Raw genomic sequence first — 27,028 nt, 5'->3', positions numbered from 1 at the left:
TTAAAAGGGCACTTTAATGTGACAAAAGACCCATCCAATGCGTTTCGAACGTCACAACGTTCTTTTACAAAAACGAACGCTGTGACGTTCGAAACACGTTCGAAACACGTTCGAAACACGTTGGATCGGTCTTTTGTCACATTAAAGTGTCCTTTTAATTTATTTTTATGTACGTTTCGAGGGATTACCTCTTCATCTGGCCCATTCCCCCTGGTCCAAATGGTCCCAGAGGTACTTCCCTAAGCCTTCCTTCCCCTATCACTGGTCAAATCAAACACCCCTGAAAATAGATAGCCATCATGCAGTGTAGGCTAAATACAGCTAATAGCAGGGCAGCAAGAATCAACTATAGTCAATGCCAGTAGTTCAAGTATCACAGGACACTGTTGGCAATAGTACAGAAAACCAGGAAGAAGATCAAGACCTGAAAAGAAGAAAGAAACCACCCAAGGAAATAAAAAGACAAGAAGACTGCAACGAAACCTTGCTGTGAGAGCATTTACACAAGGCCGTGTAAGTGATTTTATATATTTTTCAACCACATCCACCAGTATCTATTAGATACCTTACATACCCCAAATTCCTCATCCTGTGCTCACCCTTCTTTCTATATATTCCTGTACAAATAAGGATCCTGGATAGGATTCTATTGGGGTCAGAGCCATAGGACGAGAAGACGAACCTGAGGGGACCTTTGTCTATAAGGTTGTAATACTCATTGTTATATTTCCCCTGTTTTAGAATTTCACCAGGGAGCGCCCGGGTTTTTCCTTGTTCAATAGTACAGTAAAGGCTGAACACAGCTTGAAAAAAAGCACCAGGAGTCCACAACAGTCAATGTAAAAAGTTAATGGGAATAGCAAATGAAAACAGTAATCAAACCCTCTGTGGCTCTGCTCCTCGTGCTCTGTGGAGTGTTCGAAATGCCGCCCCCGTAGCATACTTTCCATTCTCCGTTTTTTGTGTATATTCCTTGTGTTTCATGTTTTTTCCCCCTTTTCCTTTTTTCCCCCCACCCCTCACTTTGTGACATGCCCATTTGTGACACTGGTTTCTGCAAACACATTTGATTTATTTCTGGTTTGTTTTATTATTAAATGTATTTTCTTCATTACAACTGTTTTCATCATTTAGCCATTAGACAGTGAGTGCTGGTACTTACGTAGATTTGTTAGTACTATACAGGGGAATAAGGGTCCCCTTTTGTTCCGTGCACCCTGCAATTGCATACATTTAACACTATCAGTGTGCTGTCTATCGTCCCCCTTTCCCCTTACTTATAGAATCTCATTGTCTCAAAAAGTTCCTGTAAAACCTTATTATTCATCCTATGAAAGGTATCTAAACACCCACTGTATTCAGCACTTTTCTCCTAAGAATAACAATCAGAAACCTGCTTATAGTCGTAAGGTTCACTGATGAATTTTGTTGCTCTTCCTTCTGCTAACGATCACCCCACTGCTTTACCTATTCGCCGGTGTCCCTCAAATCATCTTCCTGTCTAAATGTATTCCAGACTTCAGATGTTAACCATTGCAAAGATGTTAAAAATCGTCACTTTTCAATGAATTCATGTAACTTAGTGTCGAGGGCATACTTGAAAATGAGAGGCCACTCCAATAAATGTCATTGCTCTACAAAAGGGTGATAAACTATAGCATGCTTCACCTCATATTCCTGTGAATGGGAGTAAAGACATCCGTTAAAAGTTGGCAATCTGATATTTTTTAGGTTAACGCAAGGACATCATAACAGTATCACAAGCACTCTGCCTAGGTCTCACGTTCTCCCCTCGCATTCAAAATGTAGCTAAAACCTGTCGTTTTTTCCTCTGTAGCATTGCAAAGATATGCCCTTTCCTCTGTTAATCTACTGCTCAACCTCTAACGCAGGCAATCATTCTCTCCTTTCTTGACTATTGTAACCTTCTGCTGTCCAGCTTTCCCGCTTCTTACCTGTCTCCCCTTCAATCTATCCTAAACGCTACTGCTAGAATCACATTACTCTCTCCTAAATCTGTCTCAGCGCCTCTCCTACTGAAATCCCGCTCCTGGCTTCCTATCAAATCCTGTATCACACACAAAATTCTCCTTCTCACTTTTAAGGCTGCCCCTCCTTACATCTCAGCCCTAATTTCTTGCCTTACACCTGCCTGACTTTGCATTCAAGGATGTCTTCTGTCTACCCTTTTGTATGTAAAGCCCTCTTGAGACTAAAACCTTTCTCATTCACTGCCCCACACCTCTAGAATTACCTTCCCTTCAATATCCGACTAGCAACCTCTCTATCCACCTTTAAGACCAATTTTAAAACCCATCTCCTTAATGAAGCATATGGGTAGCTCCGTGGCTGATATTATACACTTCATACATCGACCATGGCTCCTTGCAGATGCACTTCCTGAAAATAGGTATCTCTCTAACTTGGAATAAATCTAGATGGGTGTACAATGTTGGCTAAACAGAGCACACTAGGAAGGTCCCAAATGATGGCGCACTGCAGACCAGAATTGTATTATATCAAGGTCAAAATGTGTGACTAAATATAAACAGTTAAAATAATTTTATTGATACACATAGTGGTTAAAATACAATTATAGATCCTAAATCTCTGAAATAGGATATATATAGAGAGAGAGAGTCCCCAAGATGAAGATTGTGTGTGTGTATATATATATATATATATATATATAAATATATATATATATATATATATATATATATATATATATATATATATATGTGTGGTGGTTTAGATAACCAGTCAAAATTCAAATGTGAATCATTAGTGTTCCTCTTGTAGACATACTTACCGTATTATTCTCTAGTGGATGTATCGTTATATGAAACCCACAATAGATGATCCATGTATATATATATAGTGCATTTATACAATGATGATCATTGGAGCCAGTTGTTGTATGTATACTATGCTTCTGACACCTCCGGTCATGAGTAGTACCAATAATGGTATAGTGAAGAGGATCTGGATGTCCACTACATATGATAGATACTAAAAAAGATATCCAGAAGTATCTGATATTTTCCATGCACATATGATAGCCATTATGCCATATTTCCTAATATACTCGGTCAGTGTAGACCATTAAGGATGAACTGCGCATGTGCGGTAGATTCCGTGCTCGTTTTCTTACATAATGGTAAGATTGTATAGACATGGGTCAAATCTCCTAAAAGGAATTATGGGGGAGTGATATTAGTATATCACTGTGTATCCCTAGAATGAAAAGAAGAATGCCTTTGTACAGATGATAATAAGTAATTATGGCAAATAGATACCATATATGCTGCAGTTAAAGGCTGCCCTAATCATATGTAGTTGTACTTATTATTAGAGGTCTCTGTCATTCACTTATCCATATATAAGCTTGTATCTTTCTGTTGTTCGTATATATATATCTATCAGCTTGTTATATGATCTTTAATCTTTTGTATACATATACATTGTTATTACCAAATACATAAATTTAATCCCAGCACAGTGAAAGACGAAACCGCAAGACACAGTTTAGTGTTAAGTCTCAGGGGTTAAATATGTTGCCGTATACTGTTTTCAGCAGACTCAGCTGTTAGGTACTGTGAGATCACGGAAGTCACTGGATGTTCCGTGTATTTAAAGAATATGAATACGTAGTGTACCAATACTATACTGCTCAGTGATCTTATAGATGTTGTATACCGTGTATCTCAACAGTGTTTTTAATACGTGGGAACCGGATCTCGTAGAACAGTATTGCGGCTGAACGATCGAGCTATCCAAAGGATCAGAGACAACGCTGGCTAGTACACCAGAGCAGTACAATGGAGGGTAGGGAAGGGGTTCCTAATCTAATATATACAACTTTCAAATAGTAGACATTTCAAATAGTATGGACTGTAGCGTTTAGTGCCACCATGTCGGCTAAGACCCGACGTACGTTTCGTTGCTCAACGCGACTTCTTCTGGGGTGGGCGTCTCTCTAACTTTGTCAATAAGTCCACGGCTCTGCGACTTTTTCCAGTATTTATACAAATGGAAAGCCATCTATATCATATATAAATAGAGTACAGGCATTTCTTCGTTATAAGTGGAGAACTACAGTCAGAATGGTATCCAGTCAAGTTATTTGTAGTTTTAAGTTCAATACACACAGGATAAATAGACAGTAAGAAAATATATTTTCATCTTTAACTGGTATCTCTAGTTTTAGACATTCATGGTAGAGCAATGGATCCCTATAGTTTATCTCCAGACATCCTTGTGATATGTCTACTCATACCATCAATCGCTATTCTGACAAACTCCTTAATAATAATGAGAACAGAATCCTTGTTTGTAGACACCAGAGGGCCCTACTATACCTAATTCCTGTCTATAGATAACAAGTTGTGCCTCATTATTTCTACTCCTTAAATTCCATGGTTTCATGTATAATATACCTTGTTACCTGTACTTCTAGATAACCAGAATACTGCATTTCTTTGCATTTGCTCTGCTAATTCTGTAGTAACTATTTGGGTAGGGGTAGATTTGGCTGCTTTTAAATAAAGCCTGCCATTACACCTACCTGTCAATGATATTATGTAGTTATTTATGTTTGTACAGTTTATTGTAGCAGTCCTATATATGTTCCTCTTAAAATATGTGATACAGTGATGTACAGCTCTGTCCAAGAGTAGGGACCTGTAGGGGTTAACTCTCTCTTGCAAAATAAGATTTAATCACATCAGAGTTTGGCATTGTAGGCCTGGACACCCTGATGGGATTAGGCCCATTTTGAGGAACCAGGGAGAGGTCGACCGCCTGCTGAGTGGACTTGCACTGCAAGAATGCTGTAAGACCTGAGGGTGTATCTGTATTGTTTGTCTGTGGAAGGGGATTGTATCAGCATTGTCCTGGCCCACCTTCAACCCCAGTAATCTCATTAACGGGGTCTAGGGCCATGTGCAGAGACCAGGAATATTGTTCCTACTCAAACTAGTTGGCATCTCCCTGATTGAAACAGGGGTATAAATACTGCTTCTCACCGTCCTCAAGCGAGTCATTCTGGACTTGATATTCTTTGTGAAGGCTGTGTGCTGACAGGGGACTGACAGAGCTCCTGTAAAGAAAGAACTGACAGGGATTCAGCAGAAGGGAACTGTGGAGACCGAGTGCAGGGGTCTGGAGCATCCAGTTGCTGCGGTCTGTGTGTGCAGCATTGGCCAGAGCTCTTTGAAGTGAAGCAACAGTGGGGAATTTAAGACTGCTTGCCAGTGGAGAGCAAGTCAATGCTGCCCATACTACAGAGGACAGCGGCGCAAGTCAGGAACGCGTATCGGGCTAAGCTTCCGGACGAGGTCCCCACACCTAGAACTTTAGGTTGTTCCCCCAGTTCCCCAATTGGGTGAGTTTGTGCGTGTGTTTTATGTATTGGAAGTTTGTAGAAACTTTTTCCAATAAATTCACTTTTGTTCAACTCTGCAGTTCTGTCTAGTGTATATCTGATCCCTGGTGTAAATTGTCCTGGTATCCTGTGACAGCTAGCATCTAGCTTATTCAGTTAGTGTGAATACAGACAATATGGTGTCTGTTGTTCAGCTCAAAATCCTACCATCTTCACTTACCAGAAAACCTTCCTACTGTCTCTGTACGTCCTTCCTACTTACCACTTAGACTGTAAGCTCTTTGGGGCAAGGACTCCTTTTCCTACTGTTACTTTTATGTCTGAAGCGCTAATTCCCATTATGTGTTATAATATTATGTCGCGTGCATTACTGCTGTGAAGCGCTATGTACATAAATGGCGTTACAGTATTTAAATAAAGACATACATACATAACGCTAAACACCTTTTGGGGATATCCGTTATCACTTATTATCACGTTAACCACAGTTAGCGTATCGATAAACATTTTACGGACTTCTTAGGATCTACCCCAAAGAGACTTAGGAGCTTTTTGAAAAAACTGCAAAGCAGCAGATCGCAGTGCTATCGGTTGAACGCTCTTTTTCATTACAATGAGTGTTTCCACTTAGTAGGTTATAGAATAAGCCATTTTCAGTGTTGCTGAGCTTTTTTAGTTTGGCAATACATTGCTATTTTAAAATAAAAATGTTATGTAATTTCTTTTGTTTTATTATTGACCTTGTTCAAAGATCTAGAAACCATATTGGTCCACCTTCATAGCGTGTTTGTACGTATGAAGACTGTGGAAATAATACATTTTGTAAATCTATATACTGTAATGAAAAACAAGAAAAAACACAAAAGCGCACCAAGATGAGAGATAGATATTGTATTAGCAACAAATAATAAAATTAGTAACTTACATATAAAATTTCTTTAATAATCCCCGATTCTGGTGTCTATCACAGGAGTAGGGCATCACATAGGAAGTATGAAGGGTAATCTCAGTTCTGAGAGATCAGACCCGCGCGCTGGGGCTGTCTCTGTTCACTCTCCTGTCCTCCACGTGTGGTAGCGTGGTGCAGAGTGTAGCACACATGTGCAGGAACCGGGGCCTTCAATAGGTGTCCTTAGGATGCCTGTCCGTTTTTGATAGCATAGAAACGATCGGAAATAAGCAGGAACGGTACACTTGAGTGTGTACTGGTGGTGGGTAGTAAAACCGCCAGCCACAACAGTCGCGACGCGTTTCGTTTAACAAAGTAAACTTCTTCAGGCGAATTTTTGGGACACCTGTTTAGGGGTCCTTTATAGGTCTAATTCTGTGCGTCATTGGTTAATACCTAATGGCTGCATGGCCAATCAGGCTCATATACTGATAGGGGCGGGCCACAATAGGAAGACCTCCCTGTTAGTGCATTTAATCCAGTAATGAATTACACTAATTGAGTATATATATAAGTGTAAATAGAAAGGTAAACAGACCTTAAAGGGGAGCCAAAATCATGTGTCCCAAATAGTCAAGTGCAATAAAATATGCATAGTAGTAGCATAAAAAACAAAGTATATGTGCATACTGGATAACAACATTAATAACATTAAATGACATATAAATAACTTTTAAAATATGGGAAATAGAACAAATGGAAAGGTGGGTGGGGGGAGGGGAAGAATTGAAGAAAAAGTGGGGGGGGGGGGGGGGAAAGGAGGTAGGAAAAAAAAAAAAAAAAAAAAAAAAGGGCTTATAAAATGAATAAAAACCACTGTAATGATAAAGTAGCTAAAAAAATCAGATAAAAAACAGATAAAAAAGGTATTAGACCAATGTTTGTATCAAATTGCAGTATGCATGGTTTCACCTCAAAAAAGGGGTTAATTCCACATAGTCGTTCAAGCCCCCCGGGTACTTGGATTGGAGGGTAAATATCCAGAATTGCTCCCTTTTTGCAATCTGAAGATCTATGTTACCAGCCCGTACATTAGTTGTTATATGTTCGATGCCCATATATTTAACCCCTATAGTGCTACACTGATGGACATCCTTAAAGTGTGACAACAGATGTGTCAATGGTTTATTAGATGCCAGTAGCTTGGGAATATTAGTGATATTTCTGAGGTGCTCCATCACTCTAATTTTGAGCTGACGTTTAGTACGGCCCACATACTGTAAACCACATCCACATTGCAGGATATAAATGACATGAGTGGTTACGCAATCGATGTAGCTATTAATTTCATATCTAATATCTGTCGCTTTAGATTTAAAGTAATCCTGAGTAAGCATTCGTGGACAGATTTTGCACCTATTGCATATGTGGTTACCTTTAATGCCTAACATCTCCCTAAGATCTTTCTTTTTGTTTGAATCACTGCCTTTGAGGAGACTAGGGGCCAAGATACTTTTTAGATTGTCGGATTTTGTGAACACAATCATTGGTCTTTCTGGTAAAGTTTTTGCCAAGATTGGATCCATCTGCAAAATGTACCAGTATTTGTTCAAAATATATTTGATCTTTCTATGAGAACTATTAAATTTTGTTACGAAATATGGTGCATGTTTCTCATTCTTCCTTTTATTATTTTTATGGTCTGTTTCACTGGAATCTGAAGTGGGCAATGTGATAAGAGAGCCATTAGTCACTGGATTCTCCAATGGTTGAACTAGTGTCTTTCCAGTGGAAACACACTTTTGTTTACCATTGGGTTTACTATTCTTAGGTTGAATCAGTTTCTTCCTATTAATGTTTAATGCTCTTTTGTAGGCTCTATCTATAAGAGTCACATCATAGCCCTTTTGAAAGAAACGCTCAAAGAGTATTTGAGATTGTACCTTGAACGTTTCTATATCAGCACAGTTACGCCTAATGCGCAAAAACTGGTTGAATGGGATGTTATTAATGCATCTCCTTTCATGTCCACTTTCTGGGTGTAGAAAGGAGTTAACATTAGTGTTCTTAAAATGGGTTTTCGTGTGTAACTCGTTGTTGATTATGTAAATTTCTAAGTCCAAGAAGATGATCTTACTTGGACTTATTTCACTGGTAAAAGTGAGATTGAACAAATTATCATTCAACCTTGCAACGAAGCTATCAAACGAGGTATCATCACCGTCCCAGATAACAATCACATCATCGATGTATCTGCGCCACATAATCAACTGCGGCGCAGATACATCAATGCCCCATATGTTGGCCGATTCCCACCATCCCATATACAAATTTGCGAAAGATGGTGCAAAACGTGTCCCCATTGCAGTGCCACACAATTGTAAATAAAACTCGTGTTCAAAAAGAAAATAATTGTGTTTCAATATAAATTCAATTGAACTGTGAATAAACCTACGTTGGAGAAAAGGTAAAGTGCCGTGTAGTGCCAAAAAGTGATCTATAGCATCCAAACCCCCTTCATGTGGAATAGAAGTGTAGAGTGATTGAACATCAAGAGTGGCTAGATGATAAGAAGATTTCCATGTGAAATCTGAATGAATAGTGAGAAGTGAAGTGGTGTCTAGTAGATGGGAAGGTAATAGTGGTACTAAAGGTTGAAGAAAAGAATCTACATAAGAAGAAAGGTTAACAGTGAGGGAATTAATACCTGAAATAATGGGTCGCCCAGGTGGATTCATGAGTGATTTGTGAATCTTGGGCAAATGGTACATTATAGGGATGGTGGGAGCCGAGCAGCATAAGAATTCAAACTCTTTTTTGTTAAGTACGCCTGATGTTAAGGCGGATTCCAAATGTACATTTAGTTCTAGTTTGAATGCAGCTGTGGGGTCTCTAGGTAACTTACAATAGGACAGTGAATCAGACAGTAGTCTGACAGCTTGGCTGCAATAGTCTACTCTGTCTTGGAGTACTATACCTCCACCCTTGTCTGCTTCACGTATAATTATATTAGGGTTTAATTGTAGCGTTTTTAGCGCTTGTCTTTCCTGTGCAGTTAAATTGGAGTTCTTATTCATAAGAAAACCTTTCCCTAGTCCCAGAGTTTGAAATTCCCTTTCGACCAATTTATTGAATATATCAATATGATGTCCCCTAGAATGATAAGGGTGAAAAACAGAATTGGGTTTGAATAATGAATTTTGTATAGATATACTTTCGTTGGTATTGGTAATGCCCTCATCCATAAGTGACATCAAGTCCACTAGTTGTGTCTGTTCACTTGTAGACAATTTCTGTACAATAGGATTGATGGTATCAGGGGTGGTTTGATAACCCCTTTGATCCGAAATAAAGTGTCTACTTAGAGTTAACTTGCGATTAAATTTCTGCAAATCAATGTAAAGATCAAAATTGTTAACTCTACGTGTAGGGGCAAATGAAAGGCCTTTGCCTAAAACATTCATTAATGTATGGTCTATACGGGAATTAGATAAGTTAAAGATGCCCTTAGATCTCAATGTTGGGTCATCTGGGTAAGTTTGAGAGGGGAGTGTTGTTTTTCCTCCCTTTGTCCTAATTCCCCTATGCCCTCTCCTGAATCCTGTCTTTTCCTTGTGATTTTTTGGGGGGCTCCCAATAGAGGCGGATGGTTGGAGTCCCAAGTTGATATTGATTTTCTCATTTTTTCCAACCTGTTTAAAAAATCCTCATTCTCTATTCCCTCATTTGAATCCTTCAAAACTTCATACTTGTTTTGCAACGGTATGGCATGTGAGATATGTGCATGTTTCTCCCTAAAATTGGTATGTTTTTTAGGGGCACTAGTATCTCTCCTATTTTGCGGAGTATGTGATTTATTGCTATACCTCCTATTTTGTTTGGCATAATGAGGGTTAGATTGTTGTGGTCTATGTGTGTGGTTCACCTGTGCGGAGTGATCCATAGTTTCATTCCTCTGGTATTTGGATGGCCGTCTAGTATGTTTTTCATGGGTGGGTCTCGCATAGAAATTAGGGTCCCTTGGTGTCCTTGGGATAGAAACATTAGTTTTTGGGTTAGTATGTTGGATTTGTAAGGGTCCTTTAGTTTGGTTAAAGGCTGTGACATTAGATGGATTAGTGTCACGTATAGCAGGGTCCACGTCTGCAGTTATTTCCTTTCCTGTATGCCAACATCGCTGAATGTTAAGTGCATAGTCCCTCTTATCTCTAAGGAATTTTTTGTTTTTATTGATCAAAATCTGATTTTCTGATCTCCTTAGTTTGACATTCATTTCTTTAGTCAATTGGGGTAGTTTGTCAAGGCAGGGGATCTCCAAGATTTCATTCTTAGCTTGTGTTATTTTACCATCTATTTCAATGATTTCTTTCTTTCTCTCTAGAATTAACAACCGCATTAGCTCCAGTGAGCAATTGTCTTGGATCCTTTCCCATTCCTTGACAAACTCAGGACTATCTGTGTTATATGTGGAGGGTTTAAGGACTCTAAGTCCCCTTGGTATGCGACCCACCCTTATGTACTCCTCTAATGTGGCCATTTCTAGCCATGACTTAGTTTCTTTTTCCAAAAGTTTATGTAATTCATTCATTAGGGAAGTTAAACATGGTGTTGCCACCTCTTCTATTGGTAAATCTGAGAATATCTTACTAAACAGCTCTGGTTTGTTAAACCTGTTTTTAAGACAATCCAGAAATTGGCTGGTGTTTGATTCAGCCATAATACTGCACCGACACACTTTATTCGAGCAAATACCCAGTATGTACCTGGCAGATACCTGGAATGCGCCGCTCCTCACCTCTGACAAGCCCCGTTGTGTTTGCCTTCCCAGCCTGGGTTCATGCCTGGCTGACGGGCGGCTGATCTGTTAAATGATAATGATTAGGATTTAATAGGCTGCAATGCTTCGCGTGTCTACCAGATGGCATAAATTCATGAATTGTAATGCAGTATATATATATATATACTGTGCAGTATTGCAGCCAGCGGGAATAAAATGCTTCAATCCCTGCCTGGAAAATACCTCAATGCACTCGGGCAGAAAACAGTCACAAACCTCAATACACCCGGGTATACCCGAATTCGTGGGACTAGCCGAGCTCGAATAAAGTGTGTCGCCAGTGTACGTCCGTATAGGGATGGTGACAGGGGTGGGGAAGACAGAGAGAGTGGAGGTGGAGGTAGGAGGGGAGAGGGAAAAAAGGAAAAAGAGGTAGGAACAATGGGAGGGGGGGGAAAGGGAATGGGTAGGAGGGGAGGGCGAAACATGTTAAAAAACTATTAAATACAGTACAATAATATAACAATAACAAGTAATGCACAAATAAAACCAATTAAAACAAGAATATGTAAAATTGGAAAAAATTATTAAAAGAGACTTAAAGTTGCTGCGTAAACTGGATGGGAAAAAGGAATGTAGTGACTGGGTGACTCAACAAGTGAGTCACACAGATTACCAGTAATGAAAAGTTCAGTCCGCGCTCTGGCTCTTTAAACTTGGAGTGTTGGTCCCTCTCAGTTCTCTTGCTGCTTCTGTGTTTATGAGGTGTCTCCCCCACCTCCAAATGTGGTCTCCACCGGAACCCCGAGGGTGATACCAATATCAGCAAAACAAGAAAAAACACAAAAGCGCACCAAGATGAGAGATAGATATTGTATTTCTTCACTATATACTGTAATGAAATATCGCTGCTGCATCAAATCCATTTTTGGCTTGATACATAGCAACGTAAGTCTATGCTGACACTATAAATATTTTTAGCGTTTAGGCCAAGTTTATCTTGGGAGACAATTTTGACACACAGAAACATTACTTTCTAGTACTTACCGTTAACATCTACATGTCTAGTGCAGTACATTTCTGTGCAACAAATTATTTTTGTCGCTGATGACCCAGATTCAAAATTTTAAGGCTAGTACTTAGGTGCACACAAGCACACTTAAAAATAAGATTTTCCTGCACCAACAAAGTTGCTTGTGATGTTTAGCACATAAGCCTCTATTTTAATGGATGAATAAAACTCATATTGCTTTACTAAAAGGTATCACAACCTACAACAAAGCTATACTTATTGAATTGAAACTTTCTGGAGTTCTGTAGGGGTCTGTTATTTGTCTTCTCTTGTTCAGTGTGAAATTAGAGTTTTATAACTTTAGCTACCATTTTGTATGAAGAAATACTGTACTAACAAGATCAGAAATGTTTTTCTCTTGATCAGTCATCTAGCAATTACAATTTTTGATTTGTGTGTTTTAGTGAATCCCATAATATATATTTTAAATAATTCTACAATAATTGTCTAAATCCGGGGTAGCGCAATCTTTTTCACCTGCGCCCCCCCCTGTGCTCCCCTGCTGGCATGCCCCCCTGCTTACCTTGACTCAGACATCCTGGCATCATAACGTAACATTGCCATGGCAACGCGACGTCACATGACCCTGCTACGTTATTTGACGCCGCGCTGCCATGGCGACGCGTCACAAGGAGCCGTCTGAATCAAGGTAAGGAGAAGTTTACAGGGGCCTTGCTGCTCCCCCAACCTGAATTTAAATGCCTTCGGGAAGCGCGGGGCCTCTGTAAACCCTGCGCCCCCCACCGCTGGCCTAAATAATGCTCTTTTTTCTTTTTCTTTAAAGTATACGTCTGCACTGACTTATGATGGTATACTTGTAATGGCTGAAGCATTCCGTAATTTACGAAGACAAAAAATTGATCTTTCAAGAAGAGGAAATGCAGGTGATTGTCTTGCTAACCCTGCAGCTCCTTGGGGTCAAGGAATTGATATGGAGAGAACGCTCAAACAGGTAATCTCTTGTGCATTTTTTAGCTGCGTACAATTGGTTTCTGTGCTTCTATCTCACAGATAAAACATAACAGTGAATAGAATTACCATCTTAGAATACATTTGGGAAATCTTACATAGGGATTAAAATTGGGTTTAGATACTTCAAAGGGTAACTGCTAAACTGTACTTCACTATATTGGGCTCTTACCGACAAACACATACAGAATACAGTCTACAGTATAAGCACTGATCATTACTGTCGCATGATAGTGAGGAGGATCAAGAGATTATTTTATTTGAAGCTACAGTGCAAAATGAAACTGGGTAGAAACATGAATGAACCACTGTTTAAAACGACTGCTCTTGTAATATGTTTTGTCTTTGAAAATAGATTATTTTAAAGATTGTTAAGTTATTACCTTTTTTTAACTAGCCGTAACATCCATGTACCCCAGACTTTCTATTGTTTTAGGAGTGGTGGAACCGGCTGTCCACTGGCTAGGCTGAAACATTCAAAATGGCATCAGGGATGACCCGGGTTATTTTCAGCACCATGGACCCACCAGTTCCAAAGATACATGCCAGGGAAGTTACTTGTGTTGATGCAGAATATTTAAAGGGCCATCTAATAGGAAGCTGCAAACGTTGACTTGCACCTTCATATGGGCTGTTTCCCTTGTCTCCCCTGGAGGGTCTTCAATACCAGTAACTTCCCTGGTCTGTATGTGGAGAACCAGGGGGTTCCTGACACTGACAAGAGAACTGTTAAGTCCCAAAGCCTCCCACCCCTGTGTTAACATATTTGATATGTAAATATCTACAATATAATCTAAATATATAGATATCTATAATACAGAGAAGTGCGCTCTAATAGGGAGTAAAAAAGATATACAGTACACATTACACTAAACTAAGTTTGGTATGAAAGTATTTTAAAATAAACATATAAGTGGGTCACTAGTATGAATCCATAGCCTGTCCAGGTGCACATAAACCCATTTTCTCAAACATGATGAGGCATCAGTGGCAGCAGGGATGTCTTAATGAACTACTGTACCTTGAGCTTATAACAATGCATTGGGTTCATAAATCACGCAGGATTTTCTGATAGAAAAGTTGGTGACAGAACCTTCTTATCAAACACAGAGCTATTGTGCGCTGACCATAATTGACAGATGATTTGAGGTGGTGCTACAGTTCAAAGATATCCCCCCCAGGATATCAAAGGGGCATAATACACCAAAGGATCCAACTGGAGACTAAAACCAGTCTCTAATGGGAATTTTAATAATAGTTTATGGAAACAGGTGGTCTCCTGAGCTGAACCGCATTGATTTCAGCCTCGGGGACCCTCTGCTTCCTGAGTTACACGCCCCTTTATAGGGTGCGGTATCTCCTGTGCGTTTAAATCTCTCGGTCGTGTGTCTGGGAGATTTTAACCTGGCGGCAATACTGGAACTCCATAATGGGACCTGTAACTCAGGAAGCAGGGAGTACAAGGCTGAAATGAATGTGGTTCAGCTCAGGAGAGCTCCTTCTCCCACACTCTATTATTAAAAAATTGCATTAAAGAACCTTCATCACCTTAGCGGGTAGCCACTACGGTAATTCAGTTTTTTGTTTTTATTTTATTTTAATAATAGTGCACGGAAGCAGGGGGTCTCCTGAGCTGAACCGCATTGATTTCAGCCTCGGGGACCTACTGCTTCCCGAGTTACAGACCTCGGTATGGGGTGCCAGGGACCCCCGCTGTGTTAATCCGATGGGCCATTAGTCTCTGAAGAAATGTCACTGAAATGTTTGCAGCATGTACCCAGCATGTACCTGGATCTTGTTGGTGATAGCCCCAGATTTTCCAAGGCCAGTTTTAGAATACTCGTCGGCGCACCTGTAAATAATGTATTATTTACCAAAGCAAATAACAACATTAATCAGCTTGTACTCCCATTAGGAGGTGAGCTTCAATGGTTATGACTGGTATATAGAAGTAAGGATGGGCACCTCCGCTGGTGTTTTGGTTTTAAAAAAATGTCATGTTTTGGTGTTTCGCAGCACACGACTGACATGCAGGGAAAGGGATGGGGAGAATTCTTCTACAATTTCCGTAATAAGTGACACAGCAATCACATGATCGCTCTGAGAGAGGTCATGTGATCACGACATGCCAAAGGAGTCTGGCGCTCTTGTGCCACAGCTCCATCGGCACTCAGTGTTAAGTCAGGGAAACTAATGCTCATTATTCTTTTAGTGAACGTAGTATTTTGTTCCCTCAGATTATATGCTTAATCTTGGTACTACTGTAAATTTGAAGACATGAGGAATATAGTTTATGCATAAAAAGCTAAATCTTTTAAGGGGCATTTTAATAATAAATCTGAAGTAATTAAATGCTTTTGGTAAAAAATAAAGCCTTCTATGAATGTTTTCCTCAGGTTCGAATCCAGGGTCTAACAGGAAATGTGCAGTTTGATCATTATGGTCGTAGAGTGAACTACACGATGGACGTTTTGGAGCTGAAAACTACAGGTCTCCGAAGGGTAGGTATTTATTACGTTTAAAAGATGTCGTTTTGAATCATGTTACCTACAGTAGTAGTGACAGGGATACGTACTGTAAGTTTTATTAGCTTATGTATATATTCTGCGTCATTTTCTTAGTCAAGAGGAAGGTGTAAAACATACAGGACACCTACAAGCTCATATTGAACCCCCAAAATAACCACAACATATATATAAGCATATAAGTGTCACAGAGGAGTGCTACTGAGCATGGCAATATATATTTAAAACCAGAGACAGAACATGAAACACAGACAGAGCTCAGTGCACATCCAATGAAACTTATATACGGTACAGTGCCTAAATATATATGTATAGATATCTTTTGAATAAATGGTCTTTTAGTTTAACATTTTGGCCAAAGTGTTGTAAGCCCTTGAGCCACTACACGGCAGACCACATCTCAAGGGTACCTAACACTAATATAAATTCTTAATAACCTGTGCATTATCAGGAAGAATGATTTATAATAAATCTGTCAAAATTAGTTGCATAGTTCTAAGTCTGATTGAAGCTCTTATTAACCTGTGCATTACCAGGAAAAGCACTCTGTATTAGATTTGTCACAATCAAACTGCAAGCAAGCAAGATCCCCTGAGAGTGGGAGATGCAATGGAGTGAGCTTTTAACCACTTAAAAGTGGGCGGGGTGAGCTTCAAACTAGGTAGGAGGAGCCACCCTCCAATCAGCTAAGACCAGCTGAACAAGAATTGTAAAACATACAGCTACAAGCTCATATTGAACCCCCAAAATAACCACAACATATATATAAGCATATAAGTGTCACAGAGGAGTGCTACTGAGCATGGCAATATATATTTAAAACCAGAGACAGAACATGAAACACAGACAGAGCTCAGTGCACATCCAATGAAACTTATATACAGTACAGTGCCTAAATATATATGTATAGATACCTTTTGAATAAAATGGTCTTTTAGTTTAACATATTGGCCAAAGTGTCTCCTATTTTTATGTTACATGTACAGTATCACTGCTGTACAGAGCTATGTACATGGATGGCGCTATGCAAATACAGATATACACACTGTAGATACATGATAAGAGGACAAGACAGTAATTACAGCTATTTCAATGCATGTAGACACATTTTACATTTAAGCTGGTTGGTTGAAGATTGATTTGCAGTTTTCATACCAAATACGAGATAAAAAGTAGGGGAAAATATTTGTAGTGCATGTTGTTTTTAGAATACCAAACCCTTTGCAGGTAAATTGCATTGGTAAAACTTACCTTTTCCATCCTCTTTGACTTTAGCGGTTAAACCATAAAGCATCTCACCTACTTCTACGGTAGCTCTGGCTGGCTGTAATAAAAAATACATAGCATTCACCTTTCTAAAAGTAATGGAGTATTTTCATTTAATAACAGCTAGGGCAACCCCCACAAATAAATTTGAGGAACCCAAAGGAAAACAAGAGCTGTTTGAATGTTGTCAAGAGATTGATATGATTTCATCGTTGCTCTCCCACAACTAACTAACCAGGATAAGCAGATGCTGTATGTCTGAAGTGCTCCATCATTAAAACAAAATGACATCAAATAATGTTTGCAGAAGCTTAAAGAAGCTGGTTAGAAGCATTGTGCAATGCACCACTAAGTCATGTTGAAATTTCTTGCAAAGAGATACTGTAGGTTTTATGTAACTGCTATTATATGTGTGTTGCTTGTGGAAAGGGTTTAGCTTTCATAATTACAATTGCAGCATTGCAAAAGATATGATATAAACAGTTCTGCGTTACTGTTACAAAACATCTTGATATAAAATACAGCCACCCTTTATTAAAGAGCTTTACACATATTTAGCATTCTTGAGCTGATAACAGTAGATCCTCTGATAGCAACTTGACGTTAATAGCCATAAATACGCAAAATGAAATCAATACTATCAAGATGGAACATATATTATGTCAGTAATAAAGTTACTGACACCAAAATGAAATACAAACACTTCATAATAAATGTCATCAATGCTTTTTATATTTCTTGTAGTTAGTAAACTAGATGTTTGATAAACATTGATTGTAATATTTACAGCACTTATAACTGTTTGCGTTTTTATTCAGTGATCTTAGTTCAACCAGTTATGCACATATATATGAGATTGAAATATAATCCTATTTAATAGAAACAGCTATGGTTTGTATTCATAGAAACAATTGACTTGATAGCAGATACCTGTAAAAACCATTTGGTCAACCTAGTCTGCTTATTTGCCATCTCCTATAAAACCACCTCAAACCCTATTTGATCCTTGGGTTTCTTTCGTATTTAGGATAGCCTTATGTACTAAACTGTATATCCAACCATTTTTTTTATTCTCTTAATGTATTAGCACTTACCATCTTAGTTGGGAGGCAATGCCACTAATCAAGTACCGTTTCCATGAAGAAATACGTCCTTATATTTACCCTTCCACTCTCCAGCTTTTTAGCATGACCTCTTGTTCAAGCACTTCTCTTTCGCTTAAATATTTTTCTCTTGTATACTTTGTAGAAAACCTTCATGTATTTAAAAGTTTCAATTTATATCAACCTTCTCCCTTCATTTTGATATATTAGGGTCTATTCTTTCCTGATACATTGTATGCTGTAGATCAGGCCTGCACAACTCCAGTCCTCGAGGGCCGCAAACAGGCCAGGTTTTCAGGATATCCCTACTTCAGCACAGCTGGCTCAATTAGTGGCTCAGATACCGAGCCACTAATTGAGCCAGCTGTGCTGAAGTAGGGATATCCTGAAATCCTGGCCTGTTTGCGGCCCTCGAGGACTGGAGTTGTGCAGGCCTGCTGTAGGTCATGCACCATTTTAGTAGTAAGCAAAGAAAAGAAAGAAAGCTCCCTAATAGACGCACAAGAGAACACCTATACCTATATTAAAAATTACTATTTATTAATAAATGATTAAAATATATTTATTGCAGCAAAAAACTAACGTGAACCAAAGTGATTAAAATAAATTAAAAACGGAGGAGGTAACTGTATGCCTACTTCAAACTAACAGTGTATGCTAGGAATAACTATTTTAGAATGTCCCTCTGCTATCTGATTATACTAACAGTGGTAGTTATACCAATACAGTTCTATATAGTTTGAGGACTACACCTAAATGGAGAGTATAGCTTAATATAGTGTGTGTGCTCAGAATAATATAGTATATTTGTTGAGCCAGCTAATGCTAGGATACGGATATAAACACACACATATGTACCAGACCAACAGGTTCAAAGGTAAATGAACCTAGAGGTCTGTTATGTTTAGCAAAACAGCTATTTCAAGATCACAAAATATGTGTCTTGTACTCGGAACCATGACAAATAGGAGAGTAGTCAGAGTGTTGTGCTTCCTTTAGAAGGCTCCGAAACACTCTAACTGAGAAAAGGCAACAGACCTCTCCGATATAGCCAGCGCACTAGGTGGTGACGCTTAGCCTGCCCAACATATGTTTTACCGTTGTGGCTTCACTCTTATTGCAGTTTTTTGTTCCGTCACCACACATTCACAATTTATTGGTTCCCCATATCCCCATTGGTGTAGTGCAAGGCGCACAACTTGACCTTTTTAGGCCATTCTATCTTCCTCTGTGTACCATTTTAGTAGCCCTTCTTTGCAAAATCTCCAATTTGTTTGTCAGAAATATGGTCTTCAGAACTGAACACGGTGCTCTAGGTGAGATCTTATCAGTGATCTATAAAGGGGCAGCCCCAGTAACTTCTAAAGCGCACACCTCGGCGTGCGCTGTGCGTTCAAGCCCTGCCAGCCAGTCAGGCCGGTCCTAGTTCCTACCTTATCGCGCACCTATCCCCAGCGGTGTGCGACAGGTTTTCAATCAGGCAGGGGAATTTAAGATCAGAGTTTGCGACGGAGGTGTGGCCACGCTCCCGTCGGCGGTTCAGCCAATGAGGGCGAACCAGCCACATGATGTCATGGCCACGCCCCTGCAAACCCAGCACCACGCCCACTCCCATCGCAAATGGTCCCTCTCGCTTCAGACCACAGATCGCGGTGCAGCACTGTGCACGCGCCGCCCCCCCCCCTGGCCGCGCGTGCCACAGTGCTGACTGGGACCTCACCCTAAAGTGACATCACTACCTCGCTCTTTCTGTGGCTAATTAGAGATGGGTGATTTTTTTGTGTGCGGATTTTGATTCGGATTGGCCGGTTCCTTTGCTCTGCGGAGCTTCTGTCCCTTACACCTGCATGTTTTACTTTACTGTCCGTGGATCAGTCTTAAAAAGACCAATACATCATTTCGTATTTTTCATTCTTCAGAGACCGAAAGTAGTCAATTTCCGGACTGATTTTTAAGCATCCAAACATGAATAAAATCTGTTGCCGGATTGTTTAAAAAGGGAAACGGGGAGGGAAGAGAGATTTCAAATGTAGTAAGTGTCCAGTTGTGCATATATATCCCCTCAAACGTCCCTCCAAATATATTAGGGAGACATGCTTGTGCTTGAAAAAGGAGCACATCTAAGGTACCTGACTGGGAGATATGCTAATGATTATGCAAACTATATTCAAATGAGTTACATCCCACTCTTCCTTAAAGGATTTCCATATCAACTATATAGAGTTGATAAGCCAAAGGCACCAACTTAGTGACTGGGATGGTGTCAGACCCAACTAGTACTCAGAACCACTGTTTTACTACACCACAGCACTTGCAGTGTGAGCTAGACCAGATAATGGCTTGCAGTGCTCACTGTCTACTAACAATATACCTCCAAGGGATATCTATTTTGTTGATTGTAACCGCCTCTCCCTGCACAGCTCTCACAGGCTATCACAGTGTTTTTATTTAAATTTGAATACTAGTGTGTGGGAGCAGGGTGTCTCTGGAGCTGCACCATATTAATTTAATGTCCGGGGACCCCCTGCTTCCTGAAATACAGGAGTGGAACCCCCCAACAAATTTGAACCTGGTCTGTAACTGTTACATCCACCTATAACATACTTTATATTATCTCTTATTGTGCATGCAGTGTCTTGTATGTAATGTATAACCCTGCTCACTTAATGTAACCTGTATTTGTCATCATTACTCTGTGCCCAGGACATACTTGAAAACGAGAGGACACTCTCAATGTATTACTTCCTGGTATAACATTTTATAAATAAATAAATAAATAATACAGTACAGTAATGGGCAAAATTACTATTATCCAGATATGGATAAAACTAATTTGCCCATTCAAAATAAAACATTATCCAGCCAACATAAAGTAAATAAAAGTTCTACTTACTACTGCCAGGATGGAGGCCACCTTCATCACCTTCCTCCACATCCATGTCCTCCGTGGGCAGCTACAGTACAATAAAAATAAAACGAATGGCCCCTAACCCATTAATCACCTTAGCGGTTAGTAACCGCTATAGTAATTAAAGGGTTAACCCCCCCCCCCCGCTAACCACCCGGGAGGCCTAACCACCCTCCCCAGGGCAAGACCCCCACCCTCTACCAACTGATTGGCACAGTGGTACATCATGCCCAGTCAATGGGTAACCTGAAAAAAAATACAGCATCAAAAAGACACAACAATAAAAAAACAAGCACCTAAACAGCACAACTATTTAATTAACAAAGCACATAAACAACACAACAATTAAATAAAAACAATCAAATCAATAGGCAACCTACAAAAAACAAGCATAAAAAACCACAATTATAAAAAACAAGCATAAAAATACAGATTTAGAACAAACCAGCACCAAAAAAAAACACAATTAGAAAAGACAAAGATCCAAAAAACAGAATTTAAAAATATATATATAATGTTTTGGCTGTGTGCTAATCTGCCAACATGTTTATCTATGCCCATTTTGGGCTATAGATAAATACAGTTACAGGCAATGCATTTTTTGGCAAATGGTTTTTGTAATTGTTATGTTTTGTATTTTTGTTTCTTGTTTTTAGTTAATTGTTATGTAGTGTGTAGGGCATGTTTTTATTTAATGGTTGTGTTGTTTATAGATGCAGCCACCAGTATCCGATGACTTGCCTGGGAAAATACTGTGGCTATCTCACAGTAAATGCTGCAACTTTTCTGTGAGATTCTGCAGCCAGACTAATGGCCCATTGGGTCCCTGTAGTCCCATTAAATTTGAATGGATCTTTCAGCAACCCCCACTGTGTTAATCCGATGGGCCATTAGTCTGGCTGCAGAAATCTCACTGAAATATTGCAGTTTACTGGGAGATTGTCCCAGATTTTCCAAGGCAAGTCATCGGATACTGGTGGTGGCATCTGTAGGTGCTTGGTTTATTTAATAGTTGTATTATTTAGGTGATTGGTTTATTTAATAGTTGTGTTGTTTAGGTGATTGGTTTATTTAATAGTTGTGTTGTCTAGGTGCTTGTTTTTTTTTTTATTGTAGTGTTGTTTAGGTGCTTGGTTGTTTTTTTTTTTTTGTGTGTGTCTTTTTGGTCCTGTATTTTTTTTTAGGTTACCTATTGACTGCCATACTGGCTAATCATGCCCATATTATATGGGCATGATGTACCACTGTGCCAATCAATGGGTAGAGGGTGGGGATAGTTTTCCCGGAGAGGGTGGTTGGGCCTCCCGGGTGGGTAGCAGCGGAGCGGGGTTAACCCCTTAATCACTATAGTGGCTACCAACCATGGGCCAAATACCACTTCAACCAACCCCGCTACCCACAATAAACTGGGCACTGGTAGTTAACCCCTGTCTGTAAATGTATTTTTATTGCATAGAATTTAAGCCGGGGGTCCCCGGAGCTGGTATTGATGTTTATCAGCTCGGGCGACTCTCTGCATCAAGTCCCACTCTCAAATCCCATACCCCTACTTGCCACTTGGGGTGGCAAGATGAGATCTTTGATAAACTCACTATTTTAGAGCCCTGATGAGATTCTCAAGGCTAATAGAATAGCGTGATTTTATCAAAATGGCGCTATTTTGCGTTTTGGCAGCTCCCACTTTGCAAGTTTGGCCAGGAGCGCGAATGCTCAGGAAAATGCATTCCCCATATGGGTTTGGCAACTCATCGAGGCTTTCTGAATAGCAACCTTGCCAAATTGTGTGAGAACTGCTCAAAAACCTCGATGAGTTGGTTATCGGAGGTACTTGAATAGGCCCCCAGTGTCAGACTTAATGCCTTTACTCACTGAACTACTCCTTATCCTTATACTGTGGAATTAATTACCTATGAAGATTGTGATGGCAGATACTATATATCTTAGATATCGTAAAAAAAAAGTTTGGCATCTTTTAGAAAGGAAACGTATATAGTTATAGTCCAAATAAGTAAACATGGGAAAGATGTTGATCCAGGGAGAAATCTGATTATCATTACTGGAGTCAGAAAGGAATGTATTTTCGCCTTCCCCAGGGCTGAAATTAATACGGTTCAGCTCTGGAGACCCCCTGCTTCAATACTATGTAATTGAAATAAAATAAAAACAATGTGATTGCCTGGTAGAGCTGTGCTGGGAGAGGGACCGCTTCTGTCTGCTCTCACTGGGCTGCTCTTTCAAGCTGGTAGGATTAGCACAGCGGGAGTCTCATTTAGAAGCAGGTACCCCCGCTGTGTTAATCCTGATGGGCAATTCCTGCCTGCTCTGCACTTGGCAGTGATAAGGCCGCACTTGGTCTGCGGTTCACCAGCTCATGTGCAAGGCAGGGCGACAATAGATCTGAATACATCTGCAGCATAAGTATTTGTCATCTAAATTTAACGTAGGTTGAACTCGATAGACATATATCTTTTTTTAGTTTATCTACAATGTAACTATGTAACTGGCATGCCTTCTCTGTATAATAAAGAAATGGATTTTAGGTTCCTATACACTGACTATCCCAGAAGTGGGGTCTTTCTTGGCCATTTTGATCACCTTGCCAGTATTGTTTCAGACAGGGGATGGGAATGTCCTGGGAGAGATTTAGAAAAACATAATCTTTACCTATACCAGGCGTGCCTGCAAAAAGATTTATAAACATTTGAAAAATGTTAACATACTGAACAAATACTTACCTCTGTGGGCAATCTGAATTTCATCTCAGTTAATTAGACCTCCCCTTTTGGAACTGGCAAAGAGAGGGATTATTTTTGGTACAGTAGGTCAGACTGGAAAAAAAATAAACATATACCTTTCAAAAAATAAAGACATACCCTGTTGTTGTTTTTTGCATACTTGCAAGCAAGAGAATATGTCAGCTCAGTTACTTTAAATATTCCCCGTATATTGGACCCTACTTCGATTGATTCCGATCTTTAAATGGACTGCACAATTACGTTTAAAATACAACATTTAACAAACCCTTAGCAATCCTGTACAGATGTAGCCAACTTAACTGCACCTGCAGCCACGTGAAGAAATTTAGCTTTTCCTCTGGTGTTGCTGCCATTAAAGTGCTTCCAATTTGGAACCCAAAGCCAGGTTCACAGCTGCTTGTGGAATCCATGGTAAGAATCTTGAGGCATCCTGTGGGGGCAGGTACAATGTGTCTTGCTACATCTGTATGGGAGGGCATTATGTAGAGAGAGGATTAACTCAACTTTGCAGAATTGGATCAGATCATTTCAGCTCATAACAGGATGACAAAAGTCACGCTAGTAGTCAAGATACACAAGATAAAATACAAATTTGTAAACAGGGGTTTTGGAAGCACAGCCCAACAACAGAAAATAAAGGCCACATGTAGAGGGTACCTGTCCAAAATTGCAGTATTATAAAAGTAACCATACATTATGTGTGGGAAGGTCAAAAGTTTCTGGAATAAAACTAATTTGTTGAAAGATTGATAAACCAAAATATTAATGCTGACTTTAAGTCCTTTATATTGGGCATTGTATCTCCCTAGGGGGTATATTCACAGAAGTGCATAACATGTTTAGTGTTAGTTTATTGCAATTGAATGTCCTTTATCCGTAACGTGCATCTCCAAAGGTCCATTCTGTTACAACAGTCCTCGCATTTACCTAAAATATAGCAGATTGATAAATTTGAAAGGACATTTGGCTTACTCATATGCAAATCATATGGTAATAAGTAGTTTACCTAATGACGGAAATCCAGTAGCGCATCATAATAATGCAGTGGTATTTAAATCCTTTTCAGAAGCTGGCGTTGCCAACATCCAGACCCTAATTATCAGTGTGTTATTTATACAAATAGACTACACAGGGACAGGTCAGGCCTTAAGTGTTACCCACATGAGTGTAGGATTCAACCCTTTCATTATATGTGTAATACTAACATATACATGGTAGAACATATAAATGGTTGAAACATATCAACAGATGCATCTGAAACTCAGTTTTTTTCAATGGACTAAACTATAGCATGCCTTTTAATGATTGAAGGGAATGTAGAATATGTTTGTATTGCCTACTATTATATGTAATATGGAGTGTATTAAGTATGAGAGATCAATAATATTTCTACATATTAGATCAATAATTTCATAGAGGTAGATCTTGGCAAATTAAAATATATTCACAAACACTTAATCACTGTTTGAGAAAAAAATAATATATTAACACTATATACAAAGTAAAATCATAAATATATATATATATATATATATAATGCCTCCCTTTTTTTGCTGGTGTACTTGCTGCGCAGGGTGCAAAGGCGCGTGCTCTGCTATGCCCAGGGTGTGCTCACGCGGTGTGGATAGTGTGCCCATATCCTCTGATGATGGGGGAGGTGGAGTCTCTATAATGATAGAAATCCCTTATCTCTACTTAGATTTACAAAGGCTTTAGATACTGGGACACAATATATTAGTGTACAAAATAAAGGAATTTGGTCTCAGTAAAAATATTTGCACCTGGATTGAAAACTGGTTGAAGAATAGATAACAGAGAGTTGTTGTAAATGAAACATTTCAGGTTAGGTAAAGTTGTGAGAGGAGTACCTCAAAGATCGGTACTGAGACTCCTGCTTTTTAACTTGTTTATTAATAACCTTGAGGTTGGTATAGTGAGCAATGTCTCCATCTTTGCTGATGACACAACATTATGTAAGGTAGTAAAATCAGAGTAAAATCAGATCTGCATACTTCAGATCCCAGGTTCACACGATATAATATTTTTATTCTCCGTGCTCACGCACAATTAATCCTAATTGGCGTTAGTGATCATGATTTGGTGCACAACTACCTAGGATTGTAACATACAACCAATATCACTATAACTGGCTGCAAAACATAGCAGCACAGTATAAGGTCTCTGTGTATTGGTGCACCAACTAGTACTCAATTACTGTGGCACTACATATATGGTCATTACTTTCATTCCCACTCCAAACAAATCCCTAGCTAATCACTATATATGAGGATTACTAGGGCCAGTGAGTTCACTAACACTGGACTTTAATATCCATATAACACTCCTCTGGAGTAACCTACCCCAAGAGTTTATTAAGCACTTGGTACTATTTAATAATTGTTTTAAACCCCATTGTTTTAACGAAGTTTTTGAATAAATATGTTTTAATTCATCCACCATCTCACATAGGAATAGAGTGCTATATAGGGATTCTGTCCATCTTCAGTGTCACTACTATTCTTGCCCTCTAAGCACCATTCCCTACATTACTAGCTGTAGCGGGAGTATCTGATTAGTGCATAGTTAATATGACAAATAATACATGGTTACAAATACAGTAACATAAATGAACAGGGTATACATTATATACAATACATTGCATGCACAGTTAGAGAATATGTATATTATAGGCTTATGTAACAGTTACAGACCCGATTAAAATGTGAGACAGCCTTAGTTTTGAAAGAACTTAAACTGGTGGTGGATGTGAGAGTCTCCGGTAGGTTGTTCCAGTTTTGGGGTGCACGGTAAGAGAAGGAGGAGTGGCCGGATACTTTGTTGAGCCTTGGGACCATGAACAGTCTTTTGGAGTCAGATCTCAGATGATAAGTGCTGCATGTGGTAGCGGTGAGGAGCTTGTTCAGATAGGTGGGTAGCTTGCCCAGAAAGTATTTGAAGGCAAGACAGGAAAGGTGAACTTTGCGCCTAGACTCGAGTGATGACCAATCAGGTTCTTTGAGCATTTCGCAGTGATGTGTGTTATAGTTGCATTGGAGAACAAAACGACAAATTGAATTGTAGAGGGTGTCAAGTTTGCTAAGGTGGGATTGAGTTGCCGAGCCATATACTATGTCTCCATAGTCAATAATTGGCATTAGCATCTGCTGTGCGATACGTTTTCTGACCAGGAGACTTAGGGAGGATTTTTTCCTGTAAAGTGCCCCTAATTTGGCATAGGTCTTGGTTGTCAGGGTATCAATGTGCATCCCGAATGTTAAGTGGGAGTCAAGCCATATGCCTAGGTATTTAAAACTAGTAACAGGAGTTAGGGTGGTGTTAGTGTTGGTTCTAATATGGAGCTCAGTCGCTGGAAGCTT

General features: G+C 39.4%; 1 protein-coding gene across 8 annotated transcripts in view; it reads left to right on the top strand.

The window, feature by feature from the left end:
* The window catches only part of GRIA4 (glutamate ionotropic receptor AMPA type subunit 4), a 443,069-nt gene that overhangs the window by 331,006 nt on the left and 85,035 nt on the right, over positions 1-27,028 (top strand). For all 8 annotated transcript variants that reach the window (XR_012800021.1, XM_075592389.1, XM_075592388.1 and 5 more), the window contains exons 7-8: positions 12,909-13,076; positions 15,490-15,594. Coding sequence is in view for 7 of the 8 variants with exons in the window: in XM_075592389.1 (XP_075448504.1) it covers positions 12,909-13,076; positions 15,490-15,594 (273 nt within the window). In the remaining variant the exon portion in view is untranslated. The remainder of the gene's footprint in view (positions 1-12,908; positions 13,077-15,489; positions 15,595-27,028) is intronic.

The sequence above is a fragment of the Ascaphus truei genome, chromosome 3, assembly GCF_040206685.1.
Source record: "Ascaphus truei isolate aAscTru1 chromosome 3, aAscTru1.hap1, whole genome shotgun sequence".
NCBI classification, from domain to species: Eukaryota; Metazoa; Chordata; class Amphibia; order Anura; family Ascaphidae; genus Ascaphus; species Ascaphus truei.
The sequence above is the reverse complement of the archived record's forward strand: the minus strand, read 5'-3'. Positions and strand labels throughout refer to the sequence as shown.